General features: G+C 40.6%; 1 protein-coding gene across 1 annotated transcript in view; it reads left to right on the top strand.

Moving 5' to 3' along the window:
- The window catches only part of iftap (intraflagellar transport associated protein), a 65434-nt gene that overhangs the window by 32154 nt on the left and 15740 nt on the right, over positions 1–17540 (top strand). The window contains exons 5-12 of the mRNA XM_068045869.1: positions 686–881; positions 1026–1172; positions 1550–1610; positions 2223–2357; positions 4835–5044; positions 10211–10293; positions 12472–12550; positions 13519–13585. Coding sequence (XP_067901970.1) covers positions 686–881; positions 1026–1172; positions 1550–1610; positions 2223–2357; positions 4835–5044; positions 10211–10293; positions 12472–12550; positions 13519–13585 — 978 coding nt within the window. The remainder of the gene's footprint in view (positions 1–685; positions 882–1025; positions 1173–1549; positions 1611–2222; positions 2358–4834; positions 5045–10210; positions 10294–12471; positions 12551–13518; positions 13586–17540) is intronic.

Below are 17540 nucleotides of genomic sequence, written 5' to 3' on the forward strand. Positions count from 1 at the left end.
TAATTATAGCATGACACATTTATATAGGCAGTTTCCATTATAAATGGGATTTATAGTGGAATCCGTTGACACAAATGTGTGCCAAAAATGATACAACAGGAAGGAAGGTTCTGTGGAGAGGAAATGAACATAGATGTAAGATTTTTAAATTATAGATTACATTGATAGTGATGAGCTTCAGTGTGAAAATTGTTAGTTGAACTCCTTTATTATTTGGATCACACCAAAGACCACACAGTCATATATTCTTAGAAAGTTTGCATTTTGAGAGCCTGTTATAAAGCAGAAGTTCTGGAAGTGGTTATTTGTGTGCACTTTGTGCTGCTGTGACTAGCAAGTAGACAGCCTTTGGCAAAAATCAAAGGACATGCTATTTGTAGTTACCTCTTGGGTCTACTTCAAAAAGGTTACAGTACTTGAGACATATTACATGATGAATGGTGAAAGTACTAATGCATTTTCTAAAAGTTACTCTTTGAATTTGAAAGCAAAAGTGTGTCCTTCATATTGGATCAGATTGCTAATTTGGAAGTATGCCCATTTTTTCTTCAAATGCGTTATTCAGTATAAGATACTTTCCATGCTTCTTAGTGCAAAATAGTACCCAGCTTTGTGGAGTTAACTTGTATCAAGAGTAATATTAAAGTTTTCCTATGTAAACTTAGTGAGCTTTCACATTTTTCAGAAGACCTGAAGGAACAAAAGGCATCGGTTCCTAAAGTTGGCAGCATAGCAGAAGATAATGAATACACTCTAGCCCAGAGTGAAGTGTCGGTAAATTCTGTACAGAAAGGAGGGGAGCTGCTGAAGGATGACGAGCAGGCAAGTTTTGAATTGGAAGCACATGGGATTTATAAGTTAGCAATCAATATAATTTCAATGTGATTTTTAACGCAGAGAGGCAATTCTTTGGCATACACGAGGAATGCATGAGGAGGCTCTTTCAAGGGTATTTTCCATTCTATATTAAAATTTATAGTTGAATTATGTTTACCAAAAAGTTGTGCAGTTTCTGGTTATTCAAGATACTTTGAAATACGAAAGACTATCATCATGTCAAGAAATTTGAAAGATTTACGAAGTGCCACCATTTTGTGTTATTCACATTTTGTTCTTCTGTCAAGCAAAGTTGCACAAGGTCATTTGGAAATTACGGAGAGCGAGTTAAAAATGTTTGAATAGGACCATGCTATTAGTATTGGTTAAACATTCAGTGCTGATGAGCTCATTTAAAGACTGATTTCGGAGGATTACATACAACCTAATAGCAGAATTAACTTGCACATTTAAAATGGAATTATTTTGAAGTTACATGGTTTAATGACTGCATCTCGACTGACAATTCAACTTCGTCATATTATCTGCATCTGTAATTACTTAAAAATAGCATACATGATGTGTTTAAATATAACTCAAAGAAACAACAGCAAAAGGCAAGGAAAAAATGTTAAAGTTAATCATAATTAATTAACAATAAATATATTTTATTAAAAAGAGGCTGATAGTGAGCCACCCTTTGAAATTGTGCTTGTATTTTTTTTATGAACAGTTTGTACAGCAATGCCGACATAGTTTTCTTTACTGAGCAGTTGAGTCGAAAGCTCCATCTTGTAGCATAGTTTAAGATGATAACCCTTCCAAGATTAAAATTCATATCACTACATGTATGTGCCACCAAGTATCAGCATCTTCCACTGATTTATTTTCATTGTAGTTTGTTTTTGCTGAAGAATTTACTGTTGACAGATGTTAGAAATGGGGCTTGATGATGGCTGGAAGAGCTGAAGTAACCATTCCAAATGTAATTATTTACTTTTTTGTGTTCGGCAGTTTAATAGTTCAATGCAAAAGGAAGGATCCCGATTGGTTATTCCTATAATATCTAGACATTGATACCAGGAGACGCATGCTAACCAAGAGACTGCAACTATATTCTGTCCTGTTTTGGTCTAGCATGTATTTATTTAAATTTGGTGAGAAAAGCCACTTATCTACTTCTGTTTTTAGCGAAGGATCTCAAGATTATAGGCAGCTAGTATGCCTGCTTCAAAAATGTTTCACTAAAATGGCCTTTGACGTATGTTTGAGATATGAATTGTATGTTTCTGTTAAAAGCTTGTAGCAAATTGGAAAGAAGTCCATTCTAAAAGAGAGCTTAAGGCTAGCCTTAAGCTTGAAATACTGTTTCAGCACAGTTATAACTTTGTCTCCTACCCTACTAGAAAATTGCCCATGTCCTCTCCACAAAAGCAGGACAAATCCAGTCTGACCAATTACCACCCATCAGCCTACTCTCAATCATCAGCAAAGTGATGGAAGATGTTGTCGACAGTGCTATCAAGGGTACTTACTCACCAGTATGCTGCTCACTGATGCTCATTTTGGGCTCCACCAGGACCACATGGCTCCAGACCTCATTACAGCCTTGGTCCAAACATGGACAAAAGAGTTGAATTCCAGAGGTGAGGTTAGAGTGACTCCACTTGACATCATGGCAGCATTTGACTGAGTGTGGCATCAGCAAGCCCTAGTAAAATTGAAATCAATAGGAATTATGGGGAAAAACTCGTCACTGGCTGGAGTCACACCTAGCACAAAAATGGTTGTGGTTGTTGGAGGCCTATCATCTCAGCCTCAGGGCATCACTGCAGGAGTTCCTCAGGGCAGTATCCTAGGCCTAGCCATCTTCAGCTGCTTCATCAATGACCTTCCCTCCATAAGGTCAGAAGTGGGGATGTTTGCTGATTGCACAGTGTTCAGTATCATTCACAACTCCTGAAGCATTCCATGCCTGCATGCAGTAAGATCAGTATTCAGGGCTGGGCTAGTAAGTGGCATGTGTCATGCAGACTCCCACCTGCCAAGATTGAGACACATATTTTGCTACAGGAACATTAAACCTTAACATTGTTGCTTGGAGGAAAAGAGGGCCGATCACAAGGAATTGCCAGGCCCCTTGCCAGAAAGACCTTTTTTGCATACTAGCAGACAGTGTTGGAACAAAGGAACCAGTCCCTGCTCCCCCAATACACAGATGACTTGGTCAGAACAGTTTAGTCACATGACATGGCTTTTGGAGATTTTTGAATTTGAACTTGCCACCGTGTTTTATAACGCAGAAAGCTATTTGCTCCTGGACTGGAAAAGACCTCTCTCCTGTCTGCTCATCTCTTTCTCACCAGCTTTGGAATCCATTGAAGACACAGGAATCCCAAGAGAGAAATGTCTCCTACAGTGAACAAGGTTTAAGAAGAATACTGGGCCCCAACGAAAAGCAAGAACTACCTACAAAAGGTCTACAGTGAGCTTGAAGCACGGTAACAAGAAACTCTCCTGATATTGCCTCAAACCTCTCTATTTTTTCTTCTCTTTTCTGTCTCTATTTGCATAAGCATATCGCGTATGCATGCTGGCATGCAGGGCGGCGTGTATCAGTAGGCGTTAACCAAATTAGAGTTTAAGTTTTAATAAATTCCACTTTTCTTCTTTAAACCTAAGAAGGCCTGTTTGTGCTCATTTCTTTGCCTTATAATTGGAAAGCAGTGAACAAGGATTCACCATGGGGGAGCTCAAAACGCAGTGTGTTTAAAATTAAATCCTGTTACAATAAAACCAGGTGAAGGCTGACAGAGACCCCTAGACACCTTTCTCACCTGGTCGTAACACATGTAACATTCATGCCACACATGTGCCAGGCAATGACCATCAAGAGAGAATCTAACCACCTCCCCTTGACATTCAACAGCATTACAATCATTAAATCCCCCACCATCAACATACTTTAAAAAAAATTATTTCACGGATGTGGGCATCATTTGCTAGGCCAGCATTTCTTGCCCATTCCTAATTGCCCTTGAGAAGGTGAGCTGCCTTCTTGAACCGCTGCAGTCCATGTGCGGTAGGTACACCCACAATGCTGTTAGGAAGGGAGTTCCAGGATTTTGACCCAGCGTCAGTGAAGGAACGGCGATATAGTTCCAAAACAGGATAGTGTGTGACTTGGAGGGGAACCTGGTGGCGGTGTTCTCATGCATCTGCTGCCCTTGTCCTTCTAGATGGTAGAGGTCGCGGGTTTGGAAGGTGCTGTCGAAGGAGCTTTGGTGAGTTGCTGCTGTGCATTTTGTATATGGTACACACTGCTGCTACTGTTGGTGATGGAGGGAGTGATTGTTGAAGGTGGTGGATGGGGTGCCAGTCAAGCGGGCTGCTTTGCTCTGGATGGTCTCAAGCTTATTGAGTGTTGTTGGAGCTGCATTCATCCAGGCAAGTGGAGAGTATTCCATCACACTCCTGACTTGTGCCTTGTAGATGGTGGACAGGCTTTGGGGAGTCAGGAGAAGAATTCCCAGCCTCTGATCTGCTTATGTAGCCACAGTATTTGTATGGCTGGTCCAGTTCAGTTTCTGGTCAATGGTAACCCCCAGGATGTTGATAGTGGGGGATTCAGCGATGGTAATGCCATTGAATGTCATGGGGAAATGGTTAGACTCTCTCTTGTTGGAAGTGGTCCTTGCCTGGCATTTGTGTGGCACGAATGTAGCTTGTGACTTATTAGCCCAAGCCTGAATACTATCCAGGTCTTGCTGCATATGGACATGGACTGCTTCAGTATTTGAGGAGTTGCGAATGGTGTTAAACATTGTACAATCATCAACGGATATCCCCACCTCTGACCATCATTGTTCAGAGTCATCATTGATCAGAAACTTAACTGGAACAGCTGCATAAATTCTGTAGCTACAAAGCAGGTCAGAGTTTCCCTCCTCCCCAAAACCTTTCCACCATCTACAATGCATGAGTCAGGAGTGTGATGAAATACCTTCCACTTGCTTAGATGCATGCAGCTCCACTCAAGGAGCTCAACACCATCCAGGACAAAGCAACCCGCTTGACTCGCATCCCATCCACCATGATAAGCCTTTGCTTCCTCCACTACTGTTGCACTGTGGTTCCATCTACAAAACTGCAGCAACTCACCAGTGCTTCTTTGGCAGCACCTCCCAAACCTGGGGACCCTTACCACCTAAAAGGACAAGGGCAGCAGGCACATGGGAACACCTTCTAGTTACACACCATCCTGACTTGGAAATATATTGCCGTTACTTCATCATCGCTTGGTCAAAATCCTGGAACGCCCTCCTTAACAGTACTGTGGGACTCTAGGTATACCTACACCATATGGGCTGCAGTGGTTTAAGAAGGCAGCTCACCGCCACCTTCCCGAGGGCAATTAGTGATGGGCCTTGCAAGAGATGACAACATCCTGTGAATGAATTAAAAAAAGGTAACCCTTTGTTGACCAGTTCATATGAGTTGCTGATATTTTTGCAACATTGTCGAATGGTATGCTACCAGCTACTTATTGAATAATAGTAATAGGTTGACCAGAACTATTTTTTCCCTCTTTCTTCTCCCTCTGTCCCCAACAACAAAGAAAACGAAAGTCAGACTTACATTTATGTAGTTCCTTTCATGACCTCATGATGTTTCAAAGTGCTTTACAGCCTATGAACAGCAAGGTCCCACAAACATCAGTGTGATAATTACAGTATACACACATCCAAGTGGCTCTTCAGCCGATATATATATTAAAAAATTGCCTAAGCAGGGATTTGTTGCTCTATGACAGAATGGTAACTCATGTTTTTTTAAGTCATGCTGCACCCTGTCAAGGTTGATGTTTTGAAAGTGATTAACTAAACTACATGTAGTTACATGCTCGTTTTTATCTGATGCCTCAGCAACATTTGGTACAGCTGCAGTCCTATTAACATTCCCTGGCATATGCTTATTCTCTGACCTGAGGATCAGATACAGGAGATGCGACCAAACATTTATAAAAAGAGCATATTGGTTTAAAAAAATGTGGATGAACACATTCAACAAAAAAGCCCCATAAGATTTTGAGAGACTTGAGACATTGGCACCAGTTCCACTGATGCAGAGAAGGCTAAGTGGAGACATAATAGAGATTTTAAAAATTATGAAAGGATTTGATAGTGTGAATGATAAATATTATTTTCTGTAGCTGGGGAGTCAATAAGAGAGTAATATTTTAAAATGGACGATCACTATTGGAGAGAGGGTAAAATAAATATTTATGCAGAGAGTTGTTAGAAGTTGGAATGCTTTGCTATAGGGGATTAATTGTAGCAGAGACCTTTGCATGTCTTCAGGGAAGAGGAGGCATACATTTGATCAGAGGAATATTCAGGGCATTTTGATTAGTTTTGGACTGCTCAAGCATGGAACTGGCGTAGATGTGATGGCCAAATGGCTTCCTCCTTTGCTGTAAACTTCTGTGGTTCTACAAAAGATGGCATTCCTTTAATTGTGGCACTTTTTAAAGGTTTCGTAATAATTACTGATATTTTTGAGATTTACTGCCCCTCCTATATTTTGAGCTATTAATACATTAAAGACATTGTTGGTTTTACACAAACTGGATTTCAAAATGGTAAAATGCATGAATTTTTTTCAGACTATAGTTAAAGGCTAAGAAATAGTATTTGCAGTAGACATCTACTATGCAGCCCAGTTGCTATGGAGTGAAACTCAAGTTTTAACAGAAAATTCAAGTATACTGTAATGAGTAACCTCAGAAATGTCAGATTTCAAATGTTGATCTTCCTGTTATTTTGTTAACAACTTCTTAGATCTAGGTAAAAACAGGCATGCTGTTATTTTCACTGCCTAGAAACGACAGTAACAAGATTGTTTATCCATCATTTTTAACATTCTGCTAAAATATTTTTCAAGTGCCTAATAGTTGCGATATGAAAATAAAGGACTAAAGTATATTATAATGTGTTGAGCAATTGTTACGGACAGGTGGGAAGTGGTGTGGGTGACTTCCACTTTTCACCTCTCAACTGACCACAGATAGTGTTTTAAAAAGTATTTTAGTTCCTGAGTGTTTTAAGGGTCAAATAAATAAACAAATGACACCTTTTCTCATAGGTTAAAAAAGATAAATATTTATTTTTACACAATGACCGAAAAATGTTTGTAACTTCACCCACTCATGCATTCACACAAATGCACACACATACAAGAAAATATAGAGTAGAGTAGTAGCGTGCAATTAGAGTCCAATTGTTGTGAAAGAATTCGTAGTTTTAAAAAACCTTTAGAAGTTTTCCAGAAGGAAATCTTTCAACCGTGCAGGCCTTAATATTTGTTTTCTTGAAAAGGATGAAGTGTCGCAGGCTCCTTGTGGTTAAGCCTCAATCTAAAGTCGATGGTGGACATCCAGGTTCACTTTCGCAGATGGGGAGTTCCAAAGTCACTTTGCAGTTTCTCTGCTGCAGTAGTTAAAAGATGTTATCAGCAAGGCTCTTGCTTAGCTGGAACTGTCTCACAGCTGTTCTGACTGTAGAAGGCTTTTTCTTGCTGTTTTGCCTTTCTGTCTCTCCAGAGAGATACCTTTTAAGGTAGAAACTTGTCAGGTTGAGGTGTCGGTCAGGTGACTAAGGGCTCTCCTGACCTCTACTCCATCTTGCCTGTAACACACATGTACCCTTTTTTTGTAGTTTAGTTCAAGCATTGACTTTTATTCATAATTCATCCAGTTCATTTCATATTTCTTCGCTGTTCCCTCCATGAGCGTGACACAATGCTGAAGCATTATCAATATATACACTCTATGCATTGATTTTCTTTAAATACAGCCTGGACATTGTAGAGAACAAAACTGGCCTGGCTATTTAAGTTGGCTGTAATATGTGTTGTGTAGAGTCTTTAAATGAAGTTAAGCTTTGTAAGTGACTGAAATGTAAACTAATGTGCCTTTTAAAAAAAAAAATGACATTTTAGTAATTGATTGCATCCCTAACTAATTTACTTCGGGAACATGGATATTTTCACTTCTGTATTGAGGCTCTCCTTTCGTGACACTTTGATTTCTGTTGCATACTAGATTGTGTTACTTGTAACAAATGTTTCCTGTTTGTGCTAACCATATGGAGCAGTTGTGACCATGTTTATGGTAGAGTGAACAGAATGTATTTGTTTTGTCTTTTTCACACAATATATTCCTTATTATAGTTTATCATAGTCTTCAGACTGTATTGTAGTTATAAAATGAAATAACATTTTGAATACTTTATGGAGACTCAAGAAAAAAGTGCTTTTCTATATTTGCCTTTATGATTGTTTTTTGTCTTATAATATAATAATTAACATTGTAAACCTGAACCAATCAAATACATTGCTGTAAAGTGCTAACGTTTTGCTACTGCAAGTTGCAAAGGATGCTGAATGCTAGCATTCAACCTTTTTGCCAAATGGGCTATTTCATTAGTTTTTTGTCTATTTCAGTTTTTCTACTGCTTTACCCCAGGACAAATTGGCCTCTAAGGCAGCTTGTTCAGGTTTAGTGATGAAAATTTGCCTATAGCTTTGCTAATGCAGGCATGCCTCCTACAGGCAGATCTGTTACCTGCCAACTGTCTGTATATCACAGAGTAGACTGTTCTGGTAAATTTAGCGGTACAGTGTAATTCCTTCACCCTGAGCTTTAAAAAGACTAGTTTTGAGTGAGCAAATCTTCTAGCAGCAAGATGTTAGTTAGCTTCCCTGTAATGTATTAGATTGCTTCAAGATTACAATATGAGTAATAGTCTCAAAGAAAACAATCACAGAAAATTGGACAGAAAATCACATTTTAGTATTCATGTTAATTCTCATTAAATATTTTATAAATATTTTATACCAGGATGAAGACATTTTAAGAAAAAGTTAGCATAGTGGTTATGTTACTGGACCAGTAATCCAGAAGACTGGATTAATGATCTGGAGACATGAGTTCAAATCCCACCACAGCAGCTGGGGAATTTAAATTCAGTTCATTAAACAAACCTGTAATAAAAAGTACCAGTAATGGTGACCATGAAAATGATCAGATTGTCGTAAAAACTCATCAGGTTCACTAATGTCCTTTAGGGAAGGAAATCTGCTGTCCTTACCCAGTCTGGCCAGTATGTGACTCTCGGCACTCAGCAGTGTAGTTGACTCTTAATAGCCCTATGAAATGGCCTAGCAAGCCATTCAGTTATATCAAACTTCTACAGAAAACTATGAAAAGAATAAAATGCGACAGACCACCCGGCATCCACCTAAGCACCAGACATGATAAAAGCAAACCCAGCCCTGTCAACCCTGCAAAGTCCTCCTTACTAACATCTGGGGGCTTGTGCCAAAATTGGGGGAGCTGTCCCACAGACTAGTCAAACAACAGCTTGACATAGACATGCTCACTGAATCATACCTTACAGCCAATGTCCCAGACTCCTCCATCACCATCTACCAGAAGTGACTGCACAGTTATATACATTTGGAAGGGAGTGGTCGTGGAAGTCCTCAACATTGACCCCGGACCCCATGAAGGCTCATGGTATCAGGTCAAACGTGGGCAAGAAAACCTGCTGCCGATTAACACTTACTACCGTCCCTCAGCTGATGAATCAGTATTCCTCCATGTAAGAACACCACTTGGAAGAAGCACTCAAGGTAGGAAGAATGTAGTCTGAGTGGGGGACTTCAATGCCCGTTAAGAATGGCTCCGTAGCACCACTACTGACCAAGCTGGCTGAGTCTTGAAGGACATAACTGCCTGCAGCAGGTAGTGAGAGAACCAATATGAGGGAAAAACTGACTTGATCAGATCCTCGCCAATCTACCTGTCACAGATGCATCTATCCAGGTAGAAGAGACCATCACACAGTCCTTTTTTTAATTTGTTCTTGAAAAGTGAGCATTGCTGGCAAGACCAGCATTTATTGCCCATCCTGAAATGCCGTTGAGAAGATGATGGTGAGTCGCCTTCCCGAACCACTGCAGTCCATGTGATGTAGGTACACCTACAGTGCTGTTAGGAAGGAAGTTCCAAGATTTTGACCCAGAGATAGTGAAAGAATGATGATATATTTCCAAGACAGGATGGTGTCTGACTGCAGAATTCCCAACCTCTGATCTGCTCTTTTAGCCACAATATTTTTATGGATGGTCCAGTTAAGTTTCTGGTCAATGATAACCCTCCAGGATGTTGATAGTGGGGGAATTCAACGATGGTAATGCTGTTGAACGTCAAGGGAAGATGGTTAGATTTTGTCTTGCTGGAGATGACCATTGCCTAGCACTCTGTGGCTCAAATATTACTTGCTACTTATCAGCCCAAGCCTGAATTTAGTCTAGATTTTGCTGCATGCAGGCACAGACTGCTTCTGTATCTGAGGAGTTGCAAATGGTATTGGACACTGCAATCTGTCCTTCAGACCTTATGATGGAGGGAAGGTAATTGATGAAGCAGCTGAAGACGGTTGGACCTAGGTCACTACCCCGAGGACCTCCTGCAGCAATGTCCTGGAGCTGAGATTATTGGCCTCTAACAATCAAAGCCATCTTCCTTTGTGCTAGGTATGACTCCAACCAGTGGCGAGTTTTCCCCTTGATTCCCATTGACTTCAATTTTACTAGGTGGTCTTGATACCACACTCGGTCAAATTATGTATTGATGCCAAGGGCAGTCACTCTCACCTTATCTCTGAAATTCAGCGCTTTTGTCGATGTTTGGACCAAGGCTGTAATGAGGTGTGGTGCTGAGTAGCCCTGACAGAATCCAAACTGAGATTATTGCTGGGAAAGTGCTGCTTAATAGCACTGTCAACTACACCTTTAATTACTTTGCTGATGAATATGAGTGGACTGATGGAGTGGTAATTGACTGGGTTGGATTTGTCTTGCTTTTTTTGGAGAGGACATACCTGGGAAAATTTCCACATTTTCGGGTAGATGCCAGTGTTGTAGTTGTACTGGAACAGCTTGGCTAGGGACGTGGCTAGTTCTGGAGCACAAGACTTTAGTACTACAGCTGGGATGTTGTTAAGGCCCATAGCCTTTGCAGTATCCAGGGCCTTCAGCCCTTTCTTGAGGAGGAGGCTGTAATGGATTATCCACTCAGCACTTCTGGCTGAAGATGGTTGCAAACGTTGGGTATTCTGCAACGAGTAACTCACTTCCCGATTCCCTAAAGCCTCTCCGCCATCTACAAGGCACAAGTTAGGAGTGTGAAAGAATTCTCTCTACTTGCTTAGATGAATGCAGTTCTAACAACACTCAAGAAGCTCAACACTATGCAGGACAAAGCAGCTGGCTTGATTGGTGCCCCATCCACCAGATTAAACATTCACTCCTTCCACCGCCGGTGCACCATGTCTGTAGTATGTACCATCTACAAGATGCACTGCAGCAATTTGCCAAGGCTTTTTTGACAGGGCCTTCCAAACCCATGACCTCTACTACTTCGAAGATCAGACGCAACAGAGGTTCATGGGACCAGCACCACCTGCAAGTTCCCCTCCGTCACACACCGTCCTGACTTGGAAATACGTCGCCATTCATTCATTGCTGTGAGGTCAAAATCCTGGAACTCCCTACTTAACAACACTGTGAGTGTACCGACAGCATACGTACTGCAGTGGTTTAAGAAGGCATCTCACTACCATCTTCTCAAAGGCAAATAGGGTTGGGCAATGAAGGATGGCCTTGCCAGTGAAGCCCACATCCAATGGACGAATAAAAATTAAGTTGTCTTTGTAACAGTAACTAGATATTTGTTTCTGGTGCAGTTTGTTAGTTCAAACAGTTTCTACCAGAAGTGACTTTTTCCTATTCCACCACTCATTTTTTGTGTATTGGTGGACCCAAAACAGCAATATTGAAGTGGAATTTGACCGGTCTGCACTCAGAACCTTGTGTGACATTAATACTGTAATAATTATGAATGTGGTGCAAAATGCTGAATGTAACAGTAAAGTGAGGTGAAACAGCTCAAAGCTGATTTCTTTAGAAATGTTTGCATGTGAGTCAGCGGATTCATTTCTAATCCAGAACAGGTGCTTTACAGCAGTATGAGAATGATAAGCCTGCTCTTAATAGTAGTTGTGACCGCTTTAGAAATCATCTCCTTTATGTGTAGACTTTGGGGTTGAGCCCAAGACTGACTGATAAGATGCATTGTTTACACGTGGACTGAACAAGTTTATATTACATCCCTGTGCACTATTTAATGCTTGCATAATGGTGTGCATACAAGCATGCTAAACGTTAATATGCGATCATTTGTTTATATGTTATCAATTAGGAGGTTCTTTGCTCTCATTTCTATTTTGTTGAGAGATCTATGTGTTCATGTTTAGTTGACACAGAGGGGAATTTATTTTAACATTTCCCCCACACGACGGATGGACAGGTGTTAAATTGGTCAAAATGTGGAACCTGACCTTAACCCGTTGCAAATGCACCAACTTCCAATTTAACCACGACACATTGGAGGCGTCCAATAACCTGCTCTGGAGACGCAGGCCAGTGATTAGAATATTTAAATGAGGCTCTGTTCCACGTTTTAAGAACCATTTAAATTTAACAGCTGCAGGCTGAGTTTCCCAGTGTCTGGGAACCCAGAAACTGAAGGGAGGTGAATTCGAACATTTGTGGTATTTCCTGGTTTTCTGGACACAGACATGCATCTCCGCTTTCTCACCACCTCCCAGTAAGTATCGTGGCCAGAGTTTCAGTGAATAATTCCATTTTGACATTGTTTAAAAGGCTCTGTTTAAACCTTCAATTACGTGAGCAATTAGAAATGATTTTTTTTCCTTTGCTCCTATTCTTCCCTGAGAATAAATGTACCATGGAACATTGTAGTGAAACTGCCAGTTCCAGCAGATAAATGCGAAGTGCTTTTCCAGCACTACATGTAGGCCAGGAGGAGCAGGAATGCTTCTCATTGGCCCCTCAAACAAACCTTCAGCCATAATGTCTCCCTCCCCACCATCAGCAGACTCCCCTGTGATGTCTCCCTCCCTCCTCGCTTTTACGCTCAGAGCTCCACAATACTAACCTTAGATCTTCTCCGATTGCCAGAGACCATTCACAGGGGCCCTGGCAGCATTCTTCCATGGAGACTATCTAGCAGGACAGCCGGCAGCATGTCAATCTGGATGGCTGCTGAGAGGGAAATGGAGTAAAAAAAAATTAATGTGGTCCTGCTGTTAAATTCTGCGGGACCTCCACTTTCCCTGTGTTTCTGGCTGCAGACATGAGTCTCCACTCTCTCCACTTCCCTGTAAATAGCAGGGCCAGAGTTTCAGTAAATGATCCCATTTTGACATTGTTTAAAAGGCTCTGTTTAAATCTTAAGTTACAGGAGAAATTGGAAAGAGTGATTTTTTTTTTTTCTTTGCATCTCACCTTTTGCTCCTATTTTTCCCTAAGAATATATGTACTGTGGGACATTGTAGTGTAAGCAGTGGTTACTTTATTAGATAATAATGTCTCCTTGTCGGACTTGCTCTCAGCTTTTCAAGCTTTCCTCTCTATAGGTCTAATATATGGTACTAGGCACCCAGAACAGATATCTATAGAAAACAAATTTAACAAGTTTACTGTTTGGTTTTGAAGATGTTAATCATTGAATAATTTTTATTAACACTTTGCTTGTCTTTTAACTTATTTAAGGTAGACAATTGCGTTGATATTGAGGACATGGAAAGTGAGAAAGAAACTAAACAACAAAACGACACTGGTAGGTATTCAGTATTTTATATAGCTGTTTATGCTATGCTGCAGTCATTTAAACTGAATAAGCGGATTTATCAAGTTCTGTCATCACTTGTCCAGAAACTTTTCATTTCAAGAATGAAGATGTTTCTGTCAAAAGAAGTTGGTATTTCTATTTTACTTGATTCTCGGTGTATTCCCATGTCAAGAAAAGTGCTTAGCATATCTTTCCAGGTGATATCTCAGACTCACATTCGCTAAAATAGTTTCTAATCACTATGGAACAATTTGTCTAGGATAAACCACTCAGTTTCAAATCCAGTCAAAATTAGGCACTCTCCAGTAATTTCAATCTTTACATTTCAATTATGTTATAAACTATTGTAAGCTATCACTCATTAATGAGAATTTAACTAACGAGAACACTCTGTTAACATGAACTCAATTCACTAGTTAAAATCATAGAATCATAAAATGATACAGCACAGCCATTTGGCCCAGAGTGCCTGTACCGACTCTTTGGTAGAGCTATCCAACTAATCTCACTCCACTTCTCTTTCTCCATAGTCCGGTATTTTTCTTTCCCTTCAAGCATTTAGCCAATACTCTTTTGAATGTTAATTTGAAGGAGGTGCATTCAGATGACAACTTGCTGTGTCAAAAAAAAAGTTTCCTCTTGTTGCCTCAGATTCTTTTGCCATTCACCATAAATCCATGTCCTCTAATTACTGACTGTTCTGCCACTGGAAACAGTTTCTCCTTACTTACTTTATCAAAACACTTTACGATTTTGGACACTGCTATCAAAACTCCTCTTAACCTTCTCTGTTCTAAGGAGAACAACCACAGCTTTTCTAGTCTCTCCACATAACAAGTTCCTCATCCCTGGTACCATTCTAGTAAATCTCTTCAACACCTCCTCCAAGGCCTTGACAGTTTTCCTAAAGTGTGGTGCCCAGATAGGAACACAATTCCATCTGAGGCCTAACCTCTGTAAAGCTTTCGCATTATCTCCTTGCTTTTCTACTCTATTCCTCTATTAATAAAGCCAAGGATCCCATAAACCTTTTTAGTAGCCTTCTGGGCTTGTCCAACCAGCTTTAAAGATTTATGTACATACACCACCAGGTCTCTCTCTTCCTGCATCTCTTTAAAATTAGTTCATATTGCTTCTTCTCATTCTTCCTACCACAATGTATAACCACACTTATCTGTTAAATTTCATCTGCCATGTGCCTGCCCATTTTATCAGTCTATGTCCTTCTAGAGTCTTACTATCCTTATTATTTACTACATTTCAGGTATCATCTGTAAGCTTTGAAATTATACCCTGTATACCCAAGTCCAGGTCAATATATATCAAAAAGAGCAGTGGTCCTAATACTGACCCCTGGGGGAACACCACTGCATACTTCCCTCCTGACTGGGAAAAAAAGCGTTCACAGCTACTCTCTGCTTTCTGTCTCTTGGCCAATTTTGTATCTATGCTACAACTGTCCCTTTAATCTCATGAGCTTTAAACCTGACAATAAGTCTGTTATGTGGTACTTGTCAAACACCTTTTTCAAGACCATATAAACAAATATCAACCACACTACCCTCAACAATCCTCTCCATCACTTCAAAGAACTTGATCAGGTTAGTCAAACACAATTGTCTTTAACAAACCTGTGCTGATTTTCATTTATTAGCCTATACTTTTCTAATGTGCCAATTAATTCTGTCTTGGATAAATGTCTCTGAAATCTTCCCCAATGCCAACATTAGGCTGACTGGCCTGTGTTGCCGGGTTTATCTGAAGGTTATGTTGAATTTATATAAGACACTAGTTTGGAGTATTGCGTCCAGTTCTGGGTGCCGCACTTTAGGAATGATGTGAAGGTATTGGAGAGAGTGCAGCAAGAATTCACGACAGTGGTTCCAGGGATGAGGAACTTCAGTTATGAAGATTGGAGAATTTAGGATGGTTTTCCTCGGAGAAAAGAAGGCTGAGAGGAGATTTGATAGAGGTAGTCACAATCATCAGGGGTATGGACAGAGTAGATGGGGAGAAACTGTTCCCACTTGTGAAAGGTTTGAGAACGAGAGGACACAGATTTTTTAAAGTAATTGGTTAAAGAAGCGTAAGCGACATAAGGAAAAACTTTTTCATGCAGCGAGTGGTTAAGGATTAAGTGGTTAATGCACTACCTGAAAGCGTGGGGGAGGCAGGTTCAACTGAAGCATTCAAAAGGGAATTGGACTGTTTTCTGAAAAGGAAGAATGTGCAGGGTTACGGGGAGAAGGTGGGAGAATGGCATTAGGTGAATTGCTCATTCAGAGAGCTGGTGCAGACTTGATGGGCCGAATGGCCTCCACTGCATTGTAACAATTCTGTGATCCCTCTCGTCTTTTTTAAACAGGGGTGAAATGTTTGCAATCTTACAGTCTTCTGTTTTGACAAGAATACCCAATATATTATTAAATGATTTTGGTTTAACTTTGAATTATGGCTAGTATGATTAGTAAGAGCATTCTGGAACCAGTTCAAAATAATTTGGTTACTGATTATTTTATGAACCTGCATGCAAGTTCTTCCCCTTTAATTGCATCACGTTGGTAGGAGGCTTCTCAGTTGCAATTATGAATATTCAGACCATGAATGCATTGATTTTAATTGTTGTCTACAAACTCTATATATTTACTGAGCTGAATATGGTTTTGTTTTTTTTAAAAGTTGAATTGCTGAAAGTATTTAGCGCCCTCTATATTTAAATGCATGTTATTAGTGATGAAACCAATTATGATTAAAGCAACTGCTGCCCAGGGGCTGTCCCTGCTGTGCCACAGTTACCTCCGTCTGGGTTGTTCTGCACCGTTGCAGCTCATCAAAACACAGCTGGGCGGATGAGCAACAAAACAGCAGCCATCACTAATGAATTCACTTATTGGTTAAGGAATTGAGCCAATGCTGTAGTTGGGACATGATAAAACCATTGTTTGACGTACTGATGCTGTATTTTCTCAAATAGAAGCAGGAAACAAAAACTGTTACCTTGCATTGGATTTGTTGAGACATCTGTAGTTTTGCTGGTCAGTCCTTGCATACCTGCAGCCTATTCCTATTAATACAAAGGCAATTAGGTAATTTATTGGATGCATTTAGATTTAAAAAAGTTCTTAAGACATGGGCATCGAAGACAAGGCCAGCATTTATTGCATTTCCAAGTTGCCTGTAGAAGGTGGTGATGGACCTTCATCTTGAACTGCGACAGTCCGTCGGGCGAAGGTGCTCCTACAACACTGTTAGGTGGGTAGTTCCAGGATTTTGACACAGCGATGATGAAGGGAATGATGATATATCTCCGTGTCAGGATGATGTGTGACTTGGAGGGGAAACTTGGAAATGATAGTATTCCCATGCTGCTGCTGTCCTTGACCACCTAGTTGGTGGATGGCATGGATTTGAGAGGTGCTGCCAAAGAAGCCTGGGCAAATTGTTGCAGAGCATTCTATAGATAGTACCCACTGCTGCCCAGATAAGCTGGTGCTGGAGAGGGTGGCTGTTCAGGTTAGTGCATAAAGTGCCAGTCATGTGAACTGCTTTGTCCTGGAAGGTAATGAGATTCTTGACTGTAGTATTCCATCACACTCCAGATTTGAGCCTTGTATGTGGTGGAGTGGCTCTGAGGAGTCAAACTGTGAGTCACTCACCACAGAATACCCATGACCTGATCTGGTAGCCATGTCATTTATGTGGCTGGTCCAGTTGAATTACTATATCCCCGGGATGTTGATGATGGCGGGCTCAGCAATAGTGTGTCAAGGGGAGCTGGTAAGGATCTCCCTTATCAGTTGGCCATTGCTTGGTACTTGTGAGACGTAAGTGTTACTTGCCACTTATCAGCACAAGTCTGGCTGATGTCCAGATCTTGTTGCACGTGGGCAAGGACTGCTTCATTATCTGAAAAATTGCGAATGGAGCTGAACACTGTGCAGCC

Source organism: Heterodontus francisci, chromosome 14 (genome assembly GCF_036365525.1).
Source record: "Heterodontus francisci isolate sHetFra1 chromosome 14, sHetFra1.hap1, whole genome shotgun sequence".
Classification (NCBI taxonomy): domain Eukaryota; kingdom Metazoa; phylum Chordata; class Chondrichthyes; order Heterodontiformes; family Heterodontidae; genus Heterodontus; species Heterodontus francisci.